The sequence below is a fragment of the Chrysemys picta genome, chromosome 2 (assembly GCF_011386835.1).
Source record: "Chrysemys picta bellii isolate R12L10 chromosome 2, ASM1138683v2, whole genome shotgun sequence".
NCBI classification, from domain to species: Eukaryota; Metazoa; Chordata; order Testudines; family Emydidae; genus Chrysemys; species Chrysemys picta.
The window spans coordinates 84,435,951-84,458,887 of NC_088792.1; the positions used below are offsets into that span (position 1 = coordinate 84,435,951).

The window sequence follows — 22,937 nt, forward strand, 5'->3', positions numbered from 1 at the left end:
AATTTAGTGGTAAGTATCAGAGGACTTATGTCTGAGTGTGATTAGTAGAAAGCCTTTCCTTTCCTTTCTCAGATGACTTAAACCAAGTTTGCTACCCTGAAATGCATGGTGCAAGGCAGGGGGTTGGACTGCTGTGGTGATGTCAGGTTAGCACCCCAGAATTTTTACTTGGTAACTGCTATCTCATGCTCCAGAATCTAAACTTCCATTAAAAAAGGTCTCTAGCCTTTACAACTGTGGAGTTAACCTTCAAAATGTGAACCAAATGTGAGTTAATACAGTCACATCTGCAAACAGTCTGAAACATTCATCTCAATAGGATGCTAATTCTGAAACCAATGATAATTCAGTGTCTTAACTGAGCAAAACAAATAAGACAGGAGAGAGGCAACTACATTAATATCTGCATAATTCACCCTGAGTGGTGCCTCATTCTGGCAACATGAGTAGATGAGCTTGGGTTGCAGGCATAGCTTAGGGAAGTACCACTACTTATTTTCTCTACAGTCTGATCTATGTGCAAGGCCCATCTCTTAACAAGCTTTTACTTGTAGCTGGATAACTGCAGTGGAGGCATCTTGTTTCTAGTTGACTTTTTAGTTTAAAGAATTAATTATATTAAATACTGTACATGTGCTCAGAGACTAGGATAATATGTTTATTACAAAATAAATAAATATTGTATTATACTATAACAGAATTGTCTCAGCCTATCAACTTCTGGGATACTTAACATAGCAGTTATGCAGTTCCCTGCATCCTAGCTGGCTATGGCTCAATAACTAGGTAAATTCATGGACAGGTCATCCAATGGTTATTAGCCAAGATGGTCAGGGACACAACCCCATGCTCTGGGTGTCCCTAAACCTCTGGTGTACAGAAGCTGGGACTGGATGACAGGAGATGGATCACTTGGTAAGTTTACCCTGTTCTATTCATTCCTCTGAAGCATTTGACTATCAGAAGACAGGATACTGGGCTAGATAGACCATTGGTCTGACCCAGTTTGACCTTCTTATGTTTTTAACATAGTGACAGCATGCAAGCCACTATACTCTGGCTACTGATAGCCTATAGCTAGCCATGCAGACTGCAGACATTTGCCTATTCACTGAATGATTTTTAACTACTGTGAAGTCATTATGCACATCCTTCCACTCATGACTGGTTACAGCTTCAGAACTCCACATCTGTATGTCCACAACCACAGTCACCTCAGCTTCCCATCTCTATTCATCCTGTTAATCCACCTAATCCCAGCTATTAAATACTGCATGTAGATGGAGTATATAGTCTAGAGGAGATCAGAACTAGTGTTCCCTCTTCACAACAAAGGCATTTCAACATTTATATCAGTGGGAAGCCTGGAGTGAGGGCAACAAAGATTTCAGTAGGAGTCAAGGATTTCAGACTAGAAGACATTGCTGAGAGCATTACTTCAATATTACAATTCATTTAGTCAGACTGCCTTGAAATACCCGTACTCCTTAACAAGTTACTGTGCAGTGTTTAAAAAAGCCTACCTGAAATGACATTTTCTTTGCAGAAATATGCAGATGTATGTCTTTCCTTTACTTAAAATGTATATCATCATCAAGTCAAACACGTTTCCAGTGAGCCACAGAACTGCCCTGTGTAAGCCGCTTAATTACAAATGAGAATCACGCTAATACGCTAACCTTCCAAAGTAACAGATTTACAGTTTCTGTGTTATGAAGAGTGAGAGCCTTAAGGTCACTTTATGTCCCTGGTTCTCCTGCATGGCAGCCTGACAATGCCCTGCTCGCTGGGCCAGCTCTGCTGACAGCAGGGTTTCACTATATGCCTGGAAAAGAAAGGGTTTCTATCAGGGATTCCTCGGGTTCTCTTCCCTCCACCTGCAGAAGGTGAGCACAAACTCCAATGTACCCAACACTCAACCAGCTCTGGAGACATCTTGTTTTCTCTAATGAATTTGTATCTTTCTAAATCTGAGCTACATGCTTCTTCTTAAAGAGCTGGGAAACAAACTGTATGATCAAAATCTGAATCATACACCTATTAACTCCTTCAACTTGAATTATTTGCTGCCGTGTAAAATGCACCAGGCATGTCAATCTTTATAAAAGATTCTACTGCAGTAGCACCATCTTATCTCTGTTGTTGGACTTATTAATTAATTGATCAATATGTTAGTTTCCTTAACAAAAGTAAATAAAACAACTCAATATACACTACAACCTTTGCTTTAACTCTGCTGTTGAAAGAGAAAAAAAATCTTGCAATAGATGAAGTAAGCAGTAGTATAAAGAACTGGAGAAAAAACTATTTTATTTTTCTCATTTTCTTTCCTCTAACTTAAAAACACTGAGCTTTTCCTCCACTAGGTATTTATCAAGAAAAAGAGCTTGTATTAAGAAACAGTAAGAGGCCATATTATGGCAAGAAGAATTATAGCAAGTGGACAGTATATAACATTTGCTCACCTTGGACATGAACAGTTTATCCACTCTGGGACAGTTTCTAGAGGGGAGGCTCCCTTTCCTGTAAAGGTGGTTATATTGGGCAACTCCACAGGTAAGTCCTCATAAGGCACAGGGACTGTGCCACAGGTCTGGCAGTGGATTATGGGAATAGGTGTTCCCCAGTACCGCTGTCGAGATATTAACCAATCTCTTAACTTGTCACTTGTTAGGTTTCCACCTACTCCTTTATTTTTGGCCTGCTGAGTTAGGGCTTTTAAAGCTTCCTGCCTAGTCATGCCTGTGAACTGATAAAAAGAAAGACAGACATTTGATATATGCTACTATTGACAATGCTGTAGTAGCCCCATTATGTTGTTTTTCATATGCATAGTACACAAACCCAACATTCAAACTCTGATGGGACAGAGGTTCCAAGCATTTTTGAGGTTCCCCATTTTTTCCCCCTGGTTTACACCCATCCACCTTCCAGGCTTCCACATGTCAATCACCAACCTTCTGGTCACCCTTGAAAGCCTATCAAGGTCACTCCCTTGATGGGCTGAATGGGTCATTGCTGAGGAAGGGCCTGTTTAGCACTCCTGGCCTCTGTTGGCCAGATATCTGCAGTTAAGGTGGACTCTCCTTACTGCAAGGCATCTGGTATATTAGTACTCCAAGGCAGACATTGCAAGAGTATGGGTGGTAAACCAGACCTTCCCTCACATATTCATTCTGGGTGGTTTTATACTTCACTTCTTCATATATTTTAAACATTCAATATCCCTCCCACGTTAGACAGACACAAAACCTGTCTCCTATTGAACAACAATCCCCCCTTCCTCAGATTAATATGTGCAGACCCTCAAGAACTCTTCAGTGTTACTTTAGGGTTACATCCTTACACAGCCATGAAGCTATCAAATGGCCTGTAATAACATTTCCAGTGAATACAACCAAGGGGACTAATATATTAACATTTAACCTGAGAGTAGAACAAATGTGTAAATGAAGAACAGGAAAAAACATCAAGCCATTTTCATGATGGAATTTATTATTCCTTCTCTACTGTAAAATTTAGACTATTATAGCATTTTTCGTCTTTCAGGTATGTTAAATTTTGAAGACTAAGCCTCGAAAACAAAATATTTGGCATTTTCCAGGTAGTGGGTTTTAGTATGCACTATCACTGTACTTTAGAAAGAAATGCAGTACAAGTGCACCAACCTCTCCAGAGTTGACAAGGGTCTCCAAACCATCTGGTAGTGTTTCAATGACTTCAGAGAAAGAGAGACCCAGATTCTGAGCAACAGCAGCATCTTCTGGATTAGTACTAGGAATTCCTAGCCATGGAAGGGGAAAAAAGTCAGTTCCATAATTGGCTAACATGGCTGCTCCTCATCATTTTTTTGAGGAAAATATTTTCATCTATTGGCACTTACTTACTTCTTTCCAACGGCTTTAAAAAGATATTGGCAAGTAAAATTTTGCCAAAATTTCACAAAATTGATAAAAACAAGCTTGTGAAATTTCAGTGACAACCTTTCTAAACAAAACATTCTCTTATAGTGTTTACAACCCAAAAATCATTATTACTGTGCTAACTCAGGAGAACCTGAAAATGATTGGGTCTGAAATTGACTAAAAATAAAACTGAAATTGACTAATCTGTTTTCATTTACCAAATTGAGAGAAATGCAAAAGCTAAGCAAGTAGCATAAATACATAGTAAGTTGTTTTAAAATAACTGAAGGTTACAAAGGTAAGGTTTTTTTAAAAAAGAAAATGACTTAACTTGACAATGTCCTTCAACACTGCTGCCCCTTCTTTTTAAAATCTCATCCTTTGCTATCAGAAAGTCATCTCCAGTAATTCCAATTCAAAGTAATGTCAACCTTCCATTCAGAATAAAGCTAGAGAAAGCATTTCTTACTATTGCCAGAATAAGCCATTCTGTCAGAATAGTTAAGGCCACCGATGACACCTTTTCCCACTGTGCCTTATTACCTGGGACATTCACACATTTTGAATACAAGTCTTTTCTAACCCACACAGAATTCTTTTTATTGCTGCAACTTATCAATATCAAAAAGTGATGTATTATTTTAAAATAACCCTTGTTCACAATGTTACCGCCTTACAGCTGCAATCTGTTCAGCAGCTGTTGTGTTTCACCTACAAGGACTGCATTCTGGTCATTAGCTAAGAAATCCCCATTTTTAGTATACATATTTATATTAAAATATTAATTATATGTTGTTTGACATACTATATAACATGGTGATGTATATCTTTCTATGTTAGTTTGTTTTCATTTTGGGGGGGTCAATTCTATTTTTTTAAATAAGTCTGAATTACTAGGTTGGCCTCCATCAGCCAGAACAGCAGATATATTGACCAACCCAAATGTCAGGTTAGCTTTTTTCCTTCCTATTTTTGGAAACAACTGTTGATATTATAGATCTAGAGGCTCTCAAAAAATGATCTAAAAAAACCAACCACCTTAGAATTATCGTAAAACAAACTTGAATTCAAAAATAACATACACCTTTACTCAGCCACGGAACTGCCCATTATGTTAAATATTTCAACTGTGTCGATATGTGGAAATACATAAGCAGATAACTAATGCAAAACAAAAGACCAAACAAAAAAGAAACCAAAATGTGGAATCACCATGCAACTCCACAGCAGAAGCTCCCTATTGCCATTCTTAAACCCCTATTAAAGCATGGTATATCGGTATCTTACTAAGTCAAAGAACCCCCTGCAATCCACCACAGGTGGTTTTACCATATGCTGCACAAATAGAGGAAAGCAGCTCCCACATTTTAGTCTATTTTTCTTTAGAGAAGATGATGATGCCACTGTCCCATATCAAAACTCAACAGTTGGCATCCAGCATTTCCTGGGAAGATCTGGGAGGTATCCAGCATACATAAGACCAAAGTACATGCCAATGAACAAAATAAAGGCTTGTCATGAAAAGTAATATTAGGGAAACTCAATTATTTGGCCTCTCCTATTCCAGAAATTGTTTTGATATTCTTTGGCTCCCAAAAATACAATGGCGTATTAGTTATTTACTCCTTGGAGATTAAAGTGGAAGTACGTGACAAAAATGTTGAACAGAACTGTATTATATCAAATCATCACTAGGAGTCAATAAAGAATATGACACATGGAAGTCATATTAATACTGATGATATACCACACCCAAACTAATAAAGATGCAGTAAAATATCCTATCAATACTCATACAATATTTTAAAATTATTTTTTAATTGAATTTAGTTCTTATCAAAAGTTCCAGATTAACAGCCAGGAGCCTGACTTTCTTTATCTAAAGAAAATTTCAAGATAACCTATTCATTCAAAAATGTATGCTTGAAGCAATTTGTGTGTACAAAGCTACTCAATACATACACAAACAAGTATGTGCTAAAATTCTGAACGTGCAAATTTGGAGACTCTTTGAAAATCTGGACTCCTCCTAATAAAACAGCTAAGTTTGTTTAACATCTTGAAGAAGATGAATACCTTTAAAAAGTTACAAGGCTTTGTAACCCTGGCTGGCTTTGCAAAGGCTGAGAGAGGGACACCGAAAAGGAAGGCATTGATTGACTGAGGGTACATCTACACTACAGGGGGGAGTCGATTTAAGATACGCAAATTCAGCTACGTGAATAGCGTAGCTGAATTCGACGTATCGCAGCCGACTTACCCCGCTGTGAGGACGGCGGCAAAATCGACTTCTGCGGCTTTCTGTCGACGGCGCTTACTCCCACCTCCGCTGGTGGAGTAAGAGCGTCGATTCGGGGATCGATTGTCGCGTCCCGATGGGACGTGATAAATCGATCCCCGAGAGGTCGATTTCTACCTGCTGATTCAGGCGGGTAGTGTAGACCTAGCCTGAGTGAGAAAGACAGGGAAGATACAGGAGAAAGACAATACATGGAATCTTTAAGATTTTAAAAAACACTTTTTTGGACTAAGCCAAGTTAGGTTGTTGGTTTTTTTTTTTTTTTTTAAATCTCTAAAAGAAATTGAAAAGATCCAAAACACACTTTGTTTTGTTCCCTTCTGTCTTCCCTCCTCAATGTCCTCCCCCACACCTGTTCATATGCATCTTCCTAACATGTATTAAGCTTTTACAGCTCTTTAAGACTATCTAAAATAAAATGTTGTGAAGGAAAATAAGACAAATAAGATGAAGGTAGAAACAACCTAAAAAAATCTTCACTTTAACAGTTCACATCACTCACCTACATTTTACTGATTGTAAACTGGGCATAATAATACAGTCTATTATATGATTGGGCTAACGAGTTCCAACCCATGCTGTGAAACTCATAATATCACAGCTAGTAGGCTAGTCACATCACTTGATTTATTCAATCCATTTTTTCTAATAACTGTTAATAAAGAATTTCTAAGAAAATTCAGCACCTTATGAGAACATAATGAACTTAAAAACTGATTAAACAAGAACCCACCAAGAGGAACTCTGTATTTTATTATTGATTTTTTGTTCAATCAGATCTCTGAAGTGGCCCGTTTTCCAGAAAGCTGCACATTTGGGCTAATATTCCACATTTGCCACCCAGCCTGGTCCTGCCCTGTAGGGTAGCATACATAGGCTAATATTCCCCAGGACATAAAAGCAGCTAGGTGCAAAGAAAGAAGCAGAAGAGAGTCTAGGAGAAGTAGCAAGGCAAGACAGGGCTGAGAGTCCTGGGGATGGTACATTCAGGTTCCCAGCTTTGAGATCATGGACCATGATCAAACACAATTATTGTACATTCTGTATTATTTTATTGATATCAAAACAAATACAACTAGATAAAGCCAAATTTGGATTGATCGTTTGAATCATTTATTGAAGTAAGGTAATTTTTAAGTTATCTTGTTTGGGGAGTTCTATTGTGTGTAGGCATAGCAAAACTATACTGCTATGAGTTTGATCTTTGGCAAATATTTTTTACGTCAAGCATTGATGCTGTTCTGTTTTGGTATGTGTGAGAAAGAGACACACTCATATTCACACGTCTTGTATTATAATTCTTAAGAGAAAATGTGGAGGTCTTCAACCTTGGGGTCTCACTACAGTCAGCTTTTAATTTTATTAATTTTTTATAATATTTTTCTCTTTCATTACAATATATTACCCTGTCTCTTTGTATTCAGACTTGTAACAAATTCTGCGTAGCTACCTTTCCTTTCCTCTTAATTAAGAAGAATATTGCCTCTAAAGGCCCTAAGACAGCCATTATCTTCAAAGGTTTACAGCAGCAGTTCTGGTGCTCCAAAATGGTAACTGAAAAATTTCAATGTTGCTCTTGTATTTTAAATGTCACTTACCTATTTTAGTATCAATATAGTTCTCAAAAGCTGATTTTGCAGAGATGACTATAGGAACCTCCTGTTTGGTAAGTAAGTTCACTGCTGTCACTGACGTAAGACAGTCTGCAAATACATGTAAAGATCACAATAATTAAAATATGACACCAACAGTGCTAAGAATCTCACTTATTAATATGAAAATTTCTGTGCTTTGCATCCTAATTTCTTATGCGGTAACCCACTGAATCAAAGTACTTTCTTTGTTTAAAGGGAGAGACTCAATTTAGAATCTAGTCAATTTCAAAATATGAATTTAAAGCTGTTAAAAGCTTCTGTAAGTCCCACTGCCAAATTTTGTGATTTAAAAAGCTGTTTTTCTGTTCCCTGATGGCATGTGAAAGATCCCCACAAATAAGAGACACTAACTCACTATATAGTAGAAACCGAAGAACAGACAATGTGCAAAGAACTGATAAATGTACAAAGTAAACCAAGTGAACCATTATTGTTCTCCAATTTCTTTCAGGGTTACTCATTTTAGAAATTACTTGAAACAACAGCTGGTACAACAATTTCAGACCAAAGCATTATTTTGGCTGACAATGCCCCTTTAAAATAGTAAATTCTAGGGCTGTCAATTAATCGCAGTTAACTCATGCTATTAACTCAAAAAAAAATCACGATTAATTGCACTTATAACAATAGAATACCAATTGAAATTTATTAAATATTTTTGAATGTTTTTCTACATTTTCAATATTGATTTCAATTACAACACAGAATACAAAGTGCACCGTGTTCACTTTATATTATTATTTTTGCTAATGGGAGAGATGGATAGCTCAGTGGTTTGAGCATTGGCTTGCTAACCCCAGGGTTGTGAGTTCAATCCTTGAGGGGACCATTTAGGGATCTGGGGCAAAAATCTGTCTGCAGATTGGTCCTGCTTTGAGCAGGGTGTTAGACTAAATGACCTCTTGAGGTGCCTTCCAACCCTGATATTCTATGATTACAAATATATGCACTGTAAAAATGATGAACCAAAAAAATAGTATTTTTTAATTCACCTTAGACAAGTACTGAAGTGCAATCTCTTTATCATGAAAGTGTAACTTACAAATGCAGATTTTTTTGGTTACATAACTGCACTCAAAAACAAAATAGTGTAAAACTTTAAAGCCTACAGGGGGGTCACGAGGTTATTACATGGGGGGGTCGCAAGCTGTCAGCTTCCACCCCATATCCTGCTTCACCTCCAGCATTTATAACAGTGTTAAATTTTTTTAAAGTGTTTTTAATTTATAAGGGGGGGGGTGTCATACTCATAGGTTTGCTGTGTGAAAGGGGTCACCAATACGAAAGTTTGATAACCACTGCTCTAATGGAAGAGTGCGCCAGGCCCTGGTTCCTCAAATGGAGCAGGTAGTCCAGGACAGCCGGTATGGAAGAATGTGAGGGAGAGATGCCACATTCGGACCCCCAGCGGGAAAACTCGTCTATTTGGCCAGCTAAGTCAGTCTAGTTGAGGGTTTCCTACTCTCCAGAAGGACCTGTTGGACTCCTTCGGAACAGGCCCGCTCCTCTGGGTTCAGCCACACAGCATCCACACCGAGAGGTGGAGGGACTCGAGGTTGGGGTGTAGGAGCCAACCGTGCTCCCGTGACAGCAGGTCTGGTCGGTTGGGCAGGGGCCAGGGAGGGGCCGCTAACAAGTTCACGAGTGTGCCGAACCAATGCTGGCGAGGCCACGTTGGGGTGATCACGAAAACCTGCACTTTGTCTCTCTTGATCTTTGCCAGGACCCGGCTGATGAGTGGAATTGGAGGGAACACGTACATCATGACCATGACAGGAGGAAGGCACCGGAGAGGATCTCCTGCTCAGACCTTGCCAAGAACAGAACGGATGGCACTTCCTGTTCTGTCTAGTGGCGAACAGGTCCACTTGGGGAGCTCCCCACCTCTGGAAGATCATGTAGGCTACCTCTGGGTGGAGCGACCACTTGTGGTGAGAGGAGAAATCCGCCAGCATATTCTTGACACCAGGAAGGTGACAAGCTTCCAGGTGGATTTCGTGGCTGATGCAAAAATGTCATAGACAGAGTGCCTCTTGACATAGGCTTGATAAGCGTGCTCTCCCTTGCTTGTTGATGTAGACCATCGAGGCTGTGTTGTCCATCAGGACTCATACCACCTTGCCCAACAGGTGGGGCAGGAAGACTCTGCACACCAGCTAGACTGCTTGGAGCTCTTTGATGTTTATGTGCAACTTCGCCTCCTCCAGGGATCACATCCCCATGTCTGGAGGTCGCCGAGATGCACACCCCAGCCCAGGTCCGAGGCATCCAACACCAACTCGATGGAGTGAAGGGGGTTGTCGAATGGAATCTCCTCCAGGACTGTCCTGAGGTCAGTCCACCATCACAGCGAGGTAAGAAACGCCTGAGGAAGGGTAACGATCTTTTCCAGGGGGGTCTCGGAACTGGGAATAGATCATCCCAAGCCATTGTTGCAGGGTCTGCATCCTGAGCCTGGCATGGCAGACCACGTAAGTGCACACTGCCACGTGACCCAGCAGGCACTGACAGACCCTGGTTGTAGTCAGAGGGAACGCGAAGACTTTCACAATGAGGTTCGCCAACACGTGGAACCTTTCCAGCGGCAGGAATGCTCTGGAGCAGGTCTAGCTGAGGACTGCTCCGATGAACTCTATCCTTTGCACCGGCACTAACGTTGATTTTTGTCGTTTACCAGTAGGCCCAGGGATCGGCACGTGGCTTGAAGCACTGCGACATCCCTTTGACTTTAATGGGGCCAGGATGTTACTCCAGTTCCTCTATGTATACATATACACAAATATATAAGTACATGGCACGAGTGCATAGCTATACTATAGTAGAGGTGTGTGGCACTCTACCTCAAAATAGCACCCTGGAACCCACATATTGACCACTGTGATATGATTAGGATATGTTTTGTACACAGTATGCCTTGTGAGGTATCATTTAAAAAGTCTCAATCCGCTGAACATTACTATCCTATTGGATTGTATGTACTATCATTGTATGTGAAGTGATGAAGTATTGCTATGTGTTTGTTACTGAAATATGGGGTAAGTAGAAAAAGCCCACAATTAGCTTTTCAGTGACAACAAAGAACAACTGATACGACAGATTTACATCAGGACCAGCCAGTTATGTGTTGATGGCCCATCAATAAGAATCCACTGTCCCAGAGACTCCTCAGAGAGGGCATGTACCGAATGGGGGTTACCTAGCCCCCCATGTCACAAAGGCTGGTGCATGTCCACTTTCCTTTGACAAAGTGGAGAACTAATTGATGAGCTTGCACTGTTCAAGAGGAGGTCTTGAGCTGTATAAAACGGTACATTTCTGGGGTGCAAGTCTGGGGAAATTGGCTGGGGACTCTCTCTGTATAATTCATGAGTGGCTTACAGAGCATTCATACAACTTAGCTTGGTGTGTCCCTGTATGTTGTTGACTGAGTGAGCACAGCACCTGGAGGGGTTTTGCTGCTTGTCACTAGCACATTGTAAGAGACAGCCCAGGGAGGAGAATTAATGGGATACAGCGGTCCCACAGTCCAGATTGTACCCCAAGGGTGTGTCACAAGGTGTGTAACTGTTTCCATTTTAAAGGTTCTTTTCAATTGCTTATAACTTTCTCAAACTTTCATCATTCTGGCTGAAATTTTCTAGATTTGGTCTCACAGGAGGGTGAATTCCTATAGGCAACTTGAAGCAACAATGGTTCGACTATTTTTGTGTAGGAAATGTGTAAAAAATACACTTTTGCCATTATCAAAAATAACACGTGATCTTTACTGCACAGCTTTTGCGCTCCAGTCATCTGGCATAGGAATATAAAAGTTGGCAAGGATGTAATCCCTAGGACGCAGCTGTGCCTTTCTCTGGGCCAATGAAAATCTGTTTTGATTTAGCTGAGTTATAAGAGCTTAACATGCATTTCTCACAGGCATAGTGGTTTTTAATCATACAACAGAATCCCTCTGATATGCCAGCTCCAGTTTCTCCTGGCTCCCATGGAAGAGGCTCGGGATAACCAATACCTTCCGGCCCCAGTTTCTTCTGATTCCATATGAAAAATATCAAGGTTGTAAAAATGAACCATTCAAGTCAGGAAGTACTTAACTCTGCTCTCTGCGCATTTACATTATGACACTGTCTTTAATTACATGTTCACTTTTTTTTTTCCCTGTAGGATTATTTCCTCATTCCCTGCAGAAGTTGGAGAGTATGAAGTTAATGAGGCAGTGGGCCACACATTGAGCAGCAAAGATAAAAATAATTCTTGAACAGCTGCCTCATTCTCTGAGCCATGTATTCTGTCACTGAATGAGGTGGAAAAAGTAGTATGCAGTTATGATATTAAAGACACTGAGCAAGATTCTCTGGTCAGCTCTGTCCCTACGCACAGTGCTGCAAAGGGGATGGAATCAGGCTCATCTTTTCTGTTGGGGATATCCCCCATGTGGGCAAGTCTCCAACAGCTGTAAACCTGGCATAGCCAGTTCCTATATCACCCTCCCTACAGCTCTCAGTGCAGCGAGCATGTGACAGGTGGGGAAGAGTAGCTGAAATGCGCTGTGCTCCAACTACCCACAGCAGGCAGATGGCCCCTTAGGGACTATTGTGAGCTGTGGCAATTTAGAGTAGCCCTAAATCTATGCCCAGGCCAGACATTGGGAAGAGAGTCAGGGAGATACAACTGGTTCTCTGATGGTTTCCTTATCTGTTCCACTGAGCATGAGAGGAGCAAAGCAGAGGATTTGACCTTATATTATAAACACGTGTGCATAAGGTAGTTAATATTTTTTCAATTTAATAAAAATATAAGTATTAGCAGAATGAAGTAGAAATAAAATATGTATATTTTGTACTTAATCTGCTTTAAGGCATCCTGTTACTCTTATCGTTGTGAGTTTCCAAATGTAACAAAATAACAGGCCATACCTCTACTTAGCCCAGGTGAGTGCGGTGTCTCTTAGGAAGTCAGTTACAACTCTCTTACCTGGAGGACAGTCTATGTCAGCTCCAGAATAAGTCAAGGCCAGCCATGGGGCTGCTCTAACTTACACCATTGGGACATTATGCCAGCTGAGGATCAATGTGACAAAGCATATCTTAGCCATGCTCCCTTCACACTCCCATCTTTTCCCACATGCCCCCGACACCCCGGGGATGGGGTAGGGCAGAATGGGGAGATATTTGTGGCTGACTCTGCCAGCTTTATGCCAATGAGGAGGCAACACTCCACCAGGACAATTTTCCACTGGGCAACTACAACCAGAATCTAGACCTTTCTACCATTCATGGTAGAAAGGGCCCAGAACAGAAACAGGAATCTGGCCCACTACTTTCATGCAACCAATTGACTTCTTTAAAGGTTTATCAACCATTCCAGCTATTGTCATCCCACCATCCTTGAAGTCAGGATGAGGTAAAGTGATACTACTTGACGTGTACAAAGAATCAAAAGGAATTGTTCCTCCTCAACAGGAATTTTCATGCTCATGCTCCCCCCCCCCTTTTTTTTTTAAACTTTAGTCTCTAAAACTATCACAATTCCAGAATAAAATAAAAATAAAAACTCACCTTTGCCTGGGATGAACTCACTCTGCAACACTTCCTTCAGACTACTATTTCCATGCAGTAGTCTATGATCAGGTAAAACATGTAAGTGGGAAGCTCCATAAATGGCTTCAGGTGTATAGGTATAGGCAGCTAGCTTCTCTCCTGTTTCTTTGCCATTAACCTGATAAAGAGCAGAAAGTATTCCAGGGCAGTTTTATTGCTAATTTTCTCCATTAAAATTCCATTTTTTATATTTCCTTCTGCTGTGACAACTGGTCTATAACTTTTGCTTGCTTAGGAATATAACATGGAAAGTACGTCAAATTGTTTTCAATAAAGAATGTTATAAATAGGTGCAAGAGAAACAGACAGACGGACTAAATTATTCCAAACAGAAAGTCACACACATATTGATATAATCCAAGGACTGTTCAAATTATGTTTGTTAAAAGCATATGACATGGAGCTGGAAGTTAGTGCACCAAAACTGCTGCATCAGATATTAGGGTTAATGGTGTGCAAAATGATGTGGGGTTGGGCTATTCCATCAATCACTCTTTGCTAAAAGAAACAGACTTTGGGGGGAAAGAAAATAGAGAAAGAACTGACAATATGAAATAACAGAAATAGTGGCTACTGAAGCAAACTTCACCTTCATGGCTTCCATCCCCACGATCTCTTGGGACCCCGGGGCCTTCATTACCCTAATCCTGAGATGTCCTGACCAGATTGGGCTAGAGAAAGGGACCCAGATAACATCGCCACCTCTACTGGCTCCAGCTGATTCCCAAACACCACTTGGGATGAAAGGGTGGACTTTAACAGTAGCAGCAGCAGAAGCAACAACTCCAGCCCATCACAACTAACTTCTCTTTTACCCAAAAGGACAGTTATTAACACCACCTAAGACATTGTCAAACAAGGGTTTTTTTCCTTTTAAAAACTCTCTCTAGCTAAAGGGAATAAGGGATATTGTTAAAATGAAAGCCTTACATAATACTCCAGATTTCAAATGCTTTAGCTATTTTTCCTTCTTTTCTGTATCTTTAATAAAAGGTTACAAGGATTTTTAATGGTTGCTATGGTACTAAGCTGGCCGAGGTCTCTGTGTACCAAACCCAGGACCTTGTTTAACACTGTTTATTGTTGGACAGGGACTGGGGTTATGTTAACACCTTTGGCCTATATAGTCCATCTAACTTAATACAATACCACACCTTCCTTCCTATTCACATTAAAGGCCCAATTAATCCATCAGATACACAAGGATAACTTCCAATATCACAGGCAGAAGCTAACTCTCCAGAGCTCTAATCCTGATTCAGACATAATCTCTCTCTGTGGCTCTGGAAAAGAGAATCTTCTTGCCTCTATTTCCCCATCTATAAAACAGGGATAATCATACTTAAGAACCTCTTTGGGTATTTAGCCTTATCCAATGCTACACAAGTCAATGAGAGCCTTTCCATTCACTACAACAAGCACTGTATCAGACCCATTGTGAGAATATCACAGTTAATGTTTGCAAATCACTTTGATGTATTATAAGTAAATGACTAATGACTTTATGCACAGTAAGCATTATTCAGGGACTGCTGTATTCTGTGACTACAGAATTTACCATGAAAATCTATCCCTTGCCACAGATTTGTGATCCAGAATCTAAACTTTCATTTAAAAAAAATTATGGCTGTGGCCCTAGTGGTAGTGGAAATAATCTTGTTTTTCTGAGTTTGCAGGCACCCTGCGACAATAGTTCTGACAGAAATTGCCCCATTATTCATCTAAGTGAGGTGCTGAATCTGAAATCTAAACAGAATTTTAAACTGTTTCCATCTCCAGCCAACTCACTGACATTTCTACAATGAAGTTAAATGCTGCAGATTTTTGTACTTACAACACATAATGAAAACTGGAAAAGATGGCACAATATGAAATAAATTAAGTGTAATATATGACTAACACTAGGGACACTGTACACTAATATTTATTTTCATATTTTATTAATTAAAAATCTATTTTTTAAATTTAAATTAAGCTACTGCAGAATTGCTACAGAATTTTGGTCCCGTTAAATGCTTTAGCACATTAAGCCCTCAGAGGAGATTTTCAGTGCACATCGAGGCATACATTTACAGAAGCCTCTAACTAAGGTGGCTGGTTTTTCAGATGTGCAGAGCCCCTTTAAAGTATTTCAATTTGGGCTCCCAGAAATTAAAACACCTAAAGTCATTAGTCATTTATGAAATGTTAGGCCAAAGCAATTAGGCACCTAACTCTCACTGAAAGTGATTGGGAGCCAGGTGCCTAACACCATTGGTACCTTTGAAAATCTCTCACTTGATCATCATCCAGAGTCATTTCACTTTTGCATCTTTCCAAAAGGATGTCAAATATTCGCTTTGTTCTGTGGACAGAGCACAGGGCAAAGTGTACCTGTACTTTTCTTAAGTTCTCCTTATCTACCTACCTCTTTTATCCAGCACTTTTCTTTAGGTTCCTCAGTGTCTAGTTTTCTAGTTTGCATTATACGTAACTACTTACTACTTACAATAAATAGTACTATCAATATAAAGAGGCTCAATTTAGCATAGATTTCCCAAGAGGGGAGTTCTTCCATTGCCAGTGGAGGAAAAGAAAAACAAACAAACAAATCTCTTAACCCTGTTGCTCTACACTGATATCTATGGGTTTGAGAGCTATATGTGTGCATCCTCAACAACCCCTGTTGCTTTAAAAAGTTTCTGTGGTCATGCATGTTGGCAGGACTCAATGTTAGGAAGGAAAACAAATATTGAGCAAAGAAAGCGTCTGTACCCAAAGCATTTAACCAAAAATAGTTTTAAAGACTCAACTGCTAAAGAAAAGCCAGTAGTATTTTGTCCTACTAAGAACTAATAATAGTTTCATGTGATTTTTGTCCCAAGAGCTAATAACCACAGTAGCAAAAATACTTATACTTGATGCAGCTGGCTTTTCTTGGGAATGGTTGGAGATGAAAGAACTACTAAGTTAGATCTGTATAACTTCTCAGCACTCGTCAGTGGACTTTGTGGACCCTAGGAGACACAGACAGAACTGAACAGCTACAGGGTTCCAAACTGCTGAACTCACACACCAAATTTTGGTGGAGGATTTCAGTTTCTTGCTTTTTATACTAATGAGAAGCTACTAAAATTTTACTACTTTTCTCCCATGAATAAATTCCAGTACAATGAAGAACTGGAGCTTTTAAATATGACTCATGAAGCTGATATGATCATTATGAGAACACTCAGAAACACAGCTCAACATACCTGTCCTCTTTGTTTTATCTTAACCCTACATATCTGTTTTTTACTCCGTCCAGTGATTAAATGTAGTCTCATGACATTACCTTCCCACTAAATCTGATATATTTAAGTAATCTCGCATCTTAATTTGCTTTGGGTTAGAATTGTGAATTTTGATCAGCCACAGATTTGTAGATTAAGTAAAAGTTCACTTACAAAAATACTAAGGTCTGCCACAATTTTTCTGCAGGAAATTTTCAGTGTGCTTTGAATGTTATAGTGCAGTAAGAATAAAAATAATGCAAAGTGTTATATATATGTAATAGTATCCTTAATTTTCAAAAATCTTCTGGATATTAAGAAAAATCCCATTATGCATTTCAGTCATTTTGCATAATCCACACAAAGAAAGGGATGGTCAAATTTCTGACTCACCTTTAACACGAAGTCAAGATAACATCCAACACAATCACCTATCCAGTTTGCTTGCATTTCCTTTATACCATACCACTCAGGGAGATCTGACAAAGAATCAAGCATGGCCTGGCACAATATAAACGAGGTGTTAGCAACTCTAGCATATATATAAAACCACATACATTAACACTTTCAAATTTAGTTATATAAAGGGGCACAGCAGTAGAGCTGCAGGAGTAAAAACATGAACAAGGTGTTGTTCTACTATAGCTCCCCCAATTTCATATCTTTCAAGAACTAGTGGAACATGGCAAAGGCCAGAAATGTAGTGCATCCAATTGTTTGAGATATAGCTTCCTTATGGGCACAGTCTTAAACAGTGAACACAGAAAGAGTAGGAAGAAAAAGTAAACAAGGAAAGATACCATTTTAAATCTGTGTTAATTGTAGTCCTGATCCTGAAAACATGCATGTGATTGGTCCTGTTGAGCACAACAGGACTGTTTATATGCATATGTGTTTTCAGGACTGAATGCTATTTTTGGACTAGTTCTCTGGCTAATAGCCTGGAAATTGTATAGAGATAGGTCAAATTTATTTATCCTAAATTTTTCAAACTCAACTAATTGTCATACTATAACAATGAGGCTGATGCTGTCCATCAGTTTTACATACGTTATCAGATTTTTATAATTTTATTTATATTTTACCTAGCACAATTGGCCCAATTCTGAATGGAACCTCTGGTTGCTATTGTAATACAAATAATATTAATTGATGATAATGGTGTATATTAAATGTAAAATGTTATGTTAATACAATATTACGGATAAGATTCTACCCACACAACAAAGAAGAAATTCACAGCGATGGTTCCCACATTATCCATTATTTTCTTCCCATTCATAATGTAGCAGTTTGCATTACTGTAACTTGTATGCAGTTTGTGTACATTTATATAGAGAGTTATAGACATATTGCTTTCTTGGTGTGCACGCTCAGGCACACAAACAGCATGGAGGATTATGATTGCTGTTGGAAGCATTGCTTTAAATCTGCTCATTTTGTTTACATAATTTGAAAAGTTTTTTTTTAAATGAAAAACACACAGAATTTAAACAAAGAATTTGGGGGGGGGGGTATAATGGAAACCCCTTCTGAATCTATACTTCATAAGATTTGACATTTTTGCTAGGAGTATTCCAGCACTGTCCAAAACTTTTACCTTGGCAGAAATACAGCTGGAGGCATGAGTCAGACAGAAAGATAGTTGATACAATGTTCAGTAGTTAATTTCTAAGTAGAGGAAGTCAATATGCTGTATCACTTGTCCTTAAATTGCACAGCTCCAACATGAAACATGAAAGCCTTTTATTATTTTGTTAATTTACAATTACCAGGGAGCATGGATCATTCATACTATACGTCACTAATTAGGCTCCACTTCATAGAATATAATTACTTAACACACAATTTGCTCTTTTCAATTATTATATTTTAATTATACTAAAAATGTCCAAAATTATGTACTTAAAACATGTTACAAATGCTAGTTGCTGGCTACTGATGTTTTTACTATGATTCACTCTATGATTCACAATATAATACATTTTTGTCATCCACACCCCATAGCTACATACTGTTTTGGATTATTATTCCTTATTAGATTAACCTTCTTTTACATCCTCAACTAACTACTTCCTTTTCTGCTGATTTATAGATATAAGAATGCCAAGCTGCTGCTTTTTAAAACAATAATGTAATGACTTTAGTGGAATATAAACCAACAATTCCCTTTATTGTTTCATGTTCTCTTTTAAATGTTCATGTTAAGACTATTTACCTTGCTTGGTGTCCTGTTCCATAGAGTACTGGGCTCTATCTACAGTGAATACTGAGTGCTTACATATAATAACCCAATGCAAGAAATGCAGAGGACAAACCAATGAGTGGATAATTTCTTTTAAGATAATTATATATTTTTTATATAAATACATTTTAAGAGTGTGCAAGTAGGTCAATAGACACCTGACTGGCTAGTCAGATACTGTTCTCTTCAAAATCCACTGCGCGACTATTAGGATTTTTTTTTATAATTCGAGTGTTGCCCCTAACTGACGTCCATTCCACACACACACAAACAGTCAACTTGAGTGTAGTAGTGCTTTTAACTCGAGTTGGCTGGCCCATCAGAAAACATAACCTACTGATCAGGTTAGCACAATTCCTCAGCTAATAATCACTTTGTGTAGCTCAAACCCTGGATCCCGCATTGACTTGGGGGCTTAGACCCTCCACTCTTGCAAGGTCCTAGGACCCTGAGTCTGAGCCAGAGTCTGAGATATTTGTGTGTAGACCGAAGGGGAATTAGGGTTTGAGCATAAGTCTGAGCTCTGGCTTGCACTGCAGTAGAGACATACCCTCTCACGCAATCTAGACTACCTTGAGTTTAAACAACTAGAGTTAACTCTGCAGTGAACACATAGCCTTATACACTTTGTAAGCACAGAAACTTCTTCACATAGGTGTGTGCCTGCACAGTACACAGTGAAAAGACAAAATAAATGCCGTCAAAATTTCGGAACAGATAATCCCCAATCCCAGTTCTTTGCACTTAAGGCATTGCCCTAATAACTTGAGAGGCCTACACTGGGAAATTTAGTAAAAACCAACAAAAGTTAAAACATTTTAAACAGTATTACAAAGGGAAAAATGTGCATTGGAGATATATTACTAACATGTTAATAAATGTTACTCAATATTTAATAGATAACCTTACAACAATCTCAAACTGGATACTCATCAGTTCTCACTCATTTAATATGCTCACTTTTTAAAAATCATTTGAGTAAATGAAAACATTTTTGTAAAATGTTCAAAGAAAAACGTTTTCTGAAATGTTCATCACCGAATAAAATTAAGATGGACTAGACGCTGAAAAAGGTGTCAGTAACAGGGGTAATACTATTTTTTTCACTCTCCTGATTAAGTAAATGGGAGTGCTCAGCACCATTGAAAATCAAGACACTTATTTGGGTGCCTGAAATACGGATTTAGGAGTCTAACTTCAGGCACCCAAGTTTGAAAATTCTGGTCCCTCACTTTGTTTTCAAACAGAGAAGATACAATTTGGAACCACAGCAAAAATATAAATAAATGTGGCGAAAAGCTAGTTCTGTAATTAGATTAGACACCAGAAATAGCAGGGAAAATAAAGGCATCCACTGGCAGAGCAAAGTCTGAAACAAAGAATTGAATAAAATCAAATGCGATAAAGTGACAAAGAGAATGGACGCAAGGAGAAAGGTTAAGTGACCTAAGACAAATAAGGGAGTAACAAAAGTTTAAACTGCACTCTGGCAATACACACACTAACAAAATGAACAAAGAAATACAAATCAAGAGTCAGGCCATGTCTACACTAGAAATGCTGCCGGTGGTCCAGCCAGCGAGGTAAGGGGGCAGGGAGCAGAGAGGGTTGGATAGAGGGCAGGGGAGTTCGGGGTCACAGGCGCCAACTTCTCCTGGTGCCGGTGGGTGCTCGACCCCCGCCCCGCCCCCACTCCACCCCTACCCCGCCCCCATTCCAACCCCTTCCCCAAAGTCCCCACCCCAACTCCACTCTCTCCCTGCCCCTATTGGACTCCCTCCCCAAATCCCCGCCCCGCCTCCTCCCCTGAGTGCGCCACGAACCCACTCCTCCCCACTCCCTCCCAGAGCTTGTTATGCTGCGAAACAGCTGTTTTGTGGTGGCAAGCACTGGGAGGAGAAGCAGGGACGGGCGCGCTCAGGGGAGGAGGCAAAGGCGGAGTTGAGGTGAGCTGGGGCAGGGAGCTTGGCTGCCGTTGGGTGCAGAGCATCCACCAATTTTTCCCCATGGGTGCTCCAGCCCCGGAGTCGGTGCCTATGTTCAGGGTGGTGGTCGGGGGGTAGGGGTGTGGATAGGGGTCGGGGCAGTCAGAGGGCAGGGAACAGGGGGGTTGAATGGGGGCAGGAATTCCCAGGGGGCAGTCAGGAAGGAGGGGGGTTGGATGGGGTTGCAGGGGGCAGTCAGGGGCAGGGGTTTGGGGGCGGTTGGATGGGGCAGGGGTCCTGGGGGTGGGCAGTCAGGAATGAGAGGAGAGGTTGGATGGGGCGACGGGGGCGCAATCAGGGGCGGAGGGTCCGGGGGCAGTCAGGGGACAGGGAGGGAGGGATGGATGGATGGCGTGACGGGGGGCAATCAGGGCTGGGGGGTTCCAGGGGCAGTCAGGGGACAGGGAGGGAGGGATAGATGGGGCAGGAGTCCCAGGGGTGAGAAGCAGGGAGGGTCGGATAGGGGGCGGGGGCCAGGCCACAGCCTCCCCAACCGGCCCTCCATACAATTTCAGAAACTCGATGTGGCCTTCAGGGCAAAAAGTTTGCCCGCCCCTGTCTAGAAGGAACTCTCCTCCCTTTGGTTGGCCTAGAAGGAAGGATACAGCACCACAAGAAAAATAATTCTCTAACACCAGGAAGGAGGAGTACAGTAAATGAGATGTGAATAAAACGGAATGAGATCAAAAAGTTAGAATAGTGCAAGTCCAAGGAAGGTTATGGAAATCAGAAGGGCAGATTTAAAGCCAGTGAGAATATCATCAACTTGAGATGGCCCCACTTTCAAGTAAGAGAGTGACTTTCTGAAGGTTAAAAAGTACCAATTTTAAGCAGATCTAAAAGAAGGAATTGTAATAATTGAAAGGGGAAATGTAAGGCATGAATAACAATCTTCAACAGAAACAAAGTCAAAGTAAAGCCAGGTCAAATTTTGGTAGTCTAGCCAAGAATTATACCGTAATAGAGCCTATATATACATAGCGATCTAATCAAATAAATTCAGGATACAGAGGACTTAAAACTAAGGTTTTCTAATAGTTTCCCAACAAAGAGGAGATCCCTCTTCTGTTGCACTAAAAGGGATGGGCTGGAGTGGGGTGACAGATTTTAAAATAAAGAAAACTGAATCTCTATCTGACTTTAGGGAAATATGAATTTTATGACAGATGGATGCCTGATATCATATCCTTACTGATACGAAAAGAGTTTCAATACTTCAATGATAGTAAATGAAGTAAACAGAAACTTCTACCCTATGAGGAAATCAAAACTTAACATGTAAGATGTAAAACCAAAACTTTTTATTCTACTTACAGCTGACACTTATGAAATTGGCTGATTGAACTGCTGCACTAATATAAGAGAGGATAACACGAAGAAGTGGGCAAATGATTTTACTTCAAAAGTACTCAATTTATTAATAAACAAAAATGTCTTACACTTAAACACAAAATAGTGGGGGAAAGTGCTGGGTTTGAAATCACATTAGCAGGAAGCCATGGGTATACTCAAGATCTGTTAAATTTAAGCTGGCAAATTTAAGTTCTTACCTATATTTACCCATACTCCCAATAGAGTAACTGAATATAATTCAAGTATTATGATGCTACAGAAAGTCATTTGCTAAAATTTAACATATAACAATATAGTGGCAAATAAAGGTAATATTACATACATCTCATCTATTTAGTGCTCTACTGAAGTATTTCCAACTCATGTATTTTTTTTTCTTACAGAACTGGATTTTTAATTTCCACCCCATCTCTTATTATTTTATTCCTCTACCTTCAATTGCCTCTTTCTACACTACAATAGGTCACACTTAAATCTTATTTCCCAAGTGTGAAGTATCCTGAAAAAATATATATATATATATACACAAGGAGCAATAACATTGGTACTGTACCTGCTTCAAACTCTCACTAGCAAGAGCCTCAATTCTCAGCAGTTTTTGCCTCTTTCTATATTCTGTAACTCATTGTCAAACACTGCTGCCT

The 22,937-nt window shown here is 39.8% G+C and overlaps 1 protein-coding gene across 10 annotated transcripts in view; it reads right to left on the bottom strand.

Annotated features, from left to right (window-relative positions):
- The window catches only part of LARS2 (leucyl-tRNA synthetase 2, mitochondrial), a 130,867-nt gene that overhangs the window by 42,629 nt on the left and 65,301 nt on the right, over positions 1-22,937 (bottom strand). For all 10 annotated transcript variants that reach the window (XM_065587104.1, XM_065587109.1, XM_065587108.1 and 7 more), the window contains 5 exons: positions 17,104-17,211; positions 13,418-13,577; positions 7,803-7,907; positions 3,669-3,784; positions 2,466-2,749 (listed from right to left, as the gene is read on the bottom strand). In XM_065587104.1, coding sequence (XP_065443176.1) covers positions 2,466-2,749; positions 3,669-3,784; positions 7,803-7,907; positions 13,418-13,577; positions 17,104-17,211 — 773 coding nt within the window. The remainder of the gene's footprint in view (positions 1-2,465; positions 2,750-3,668; positions 3,785-7,802; positions 7,908-13,417; positions 13,578-17,103; positions 17,212-22,937) is intronic.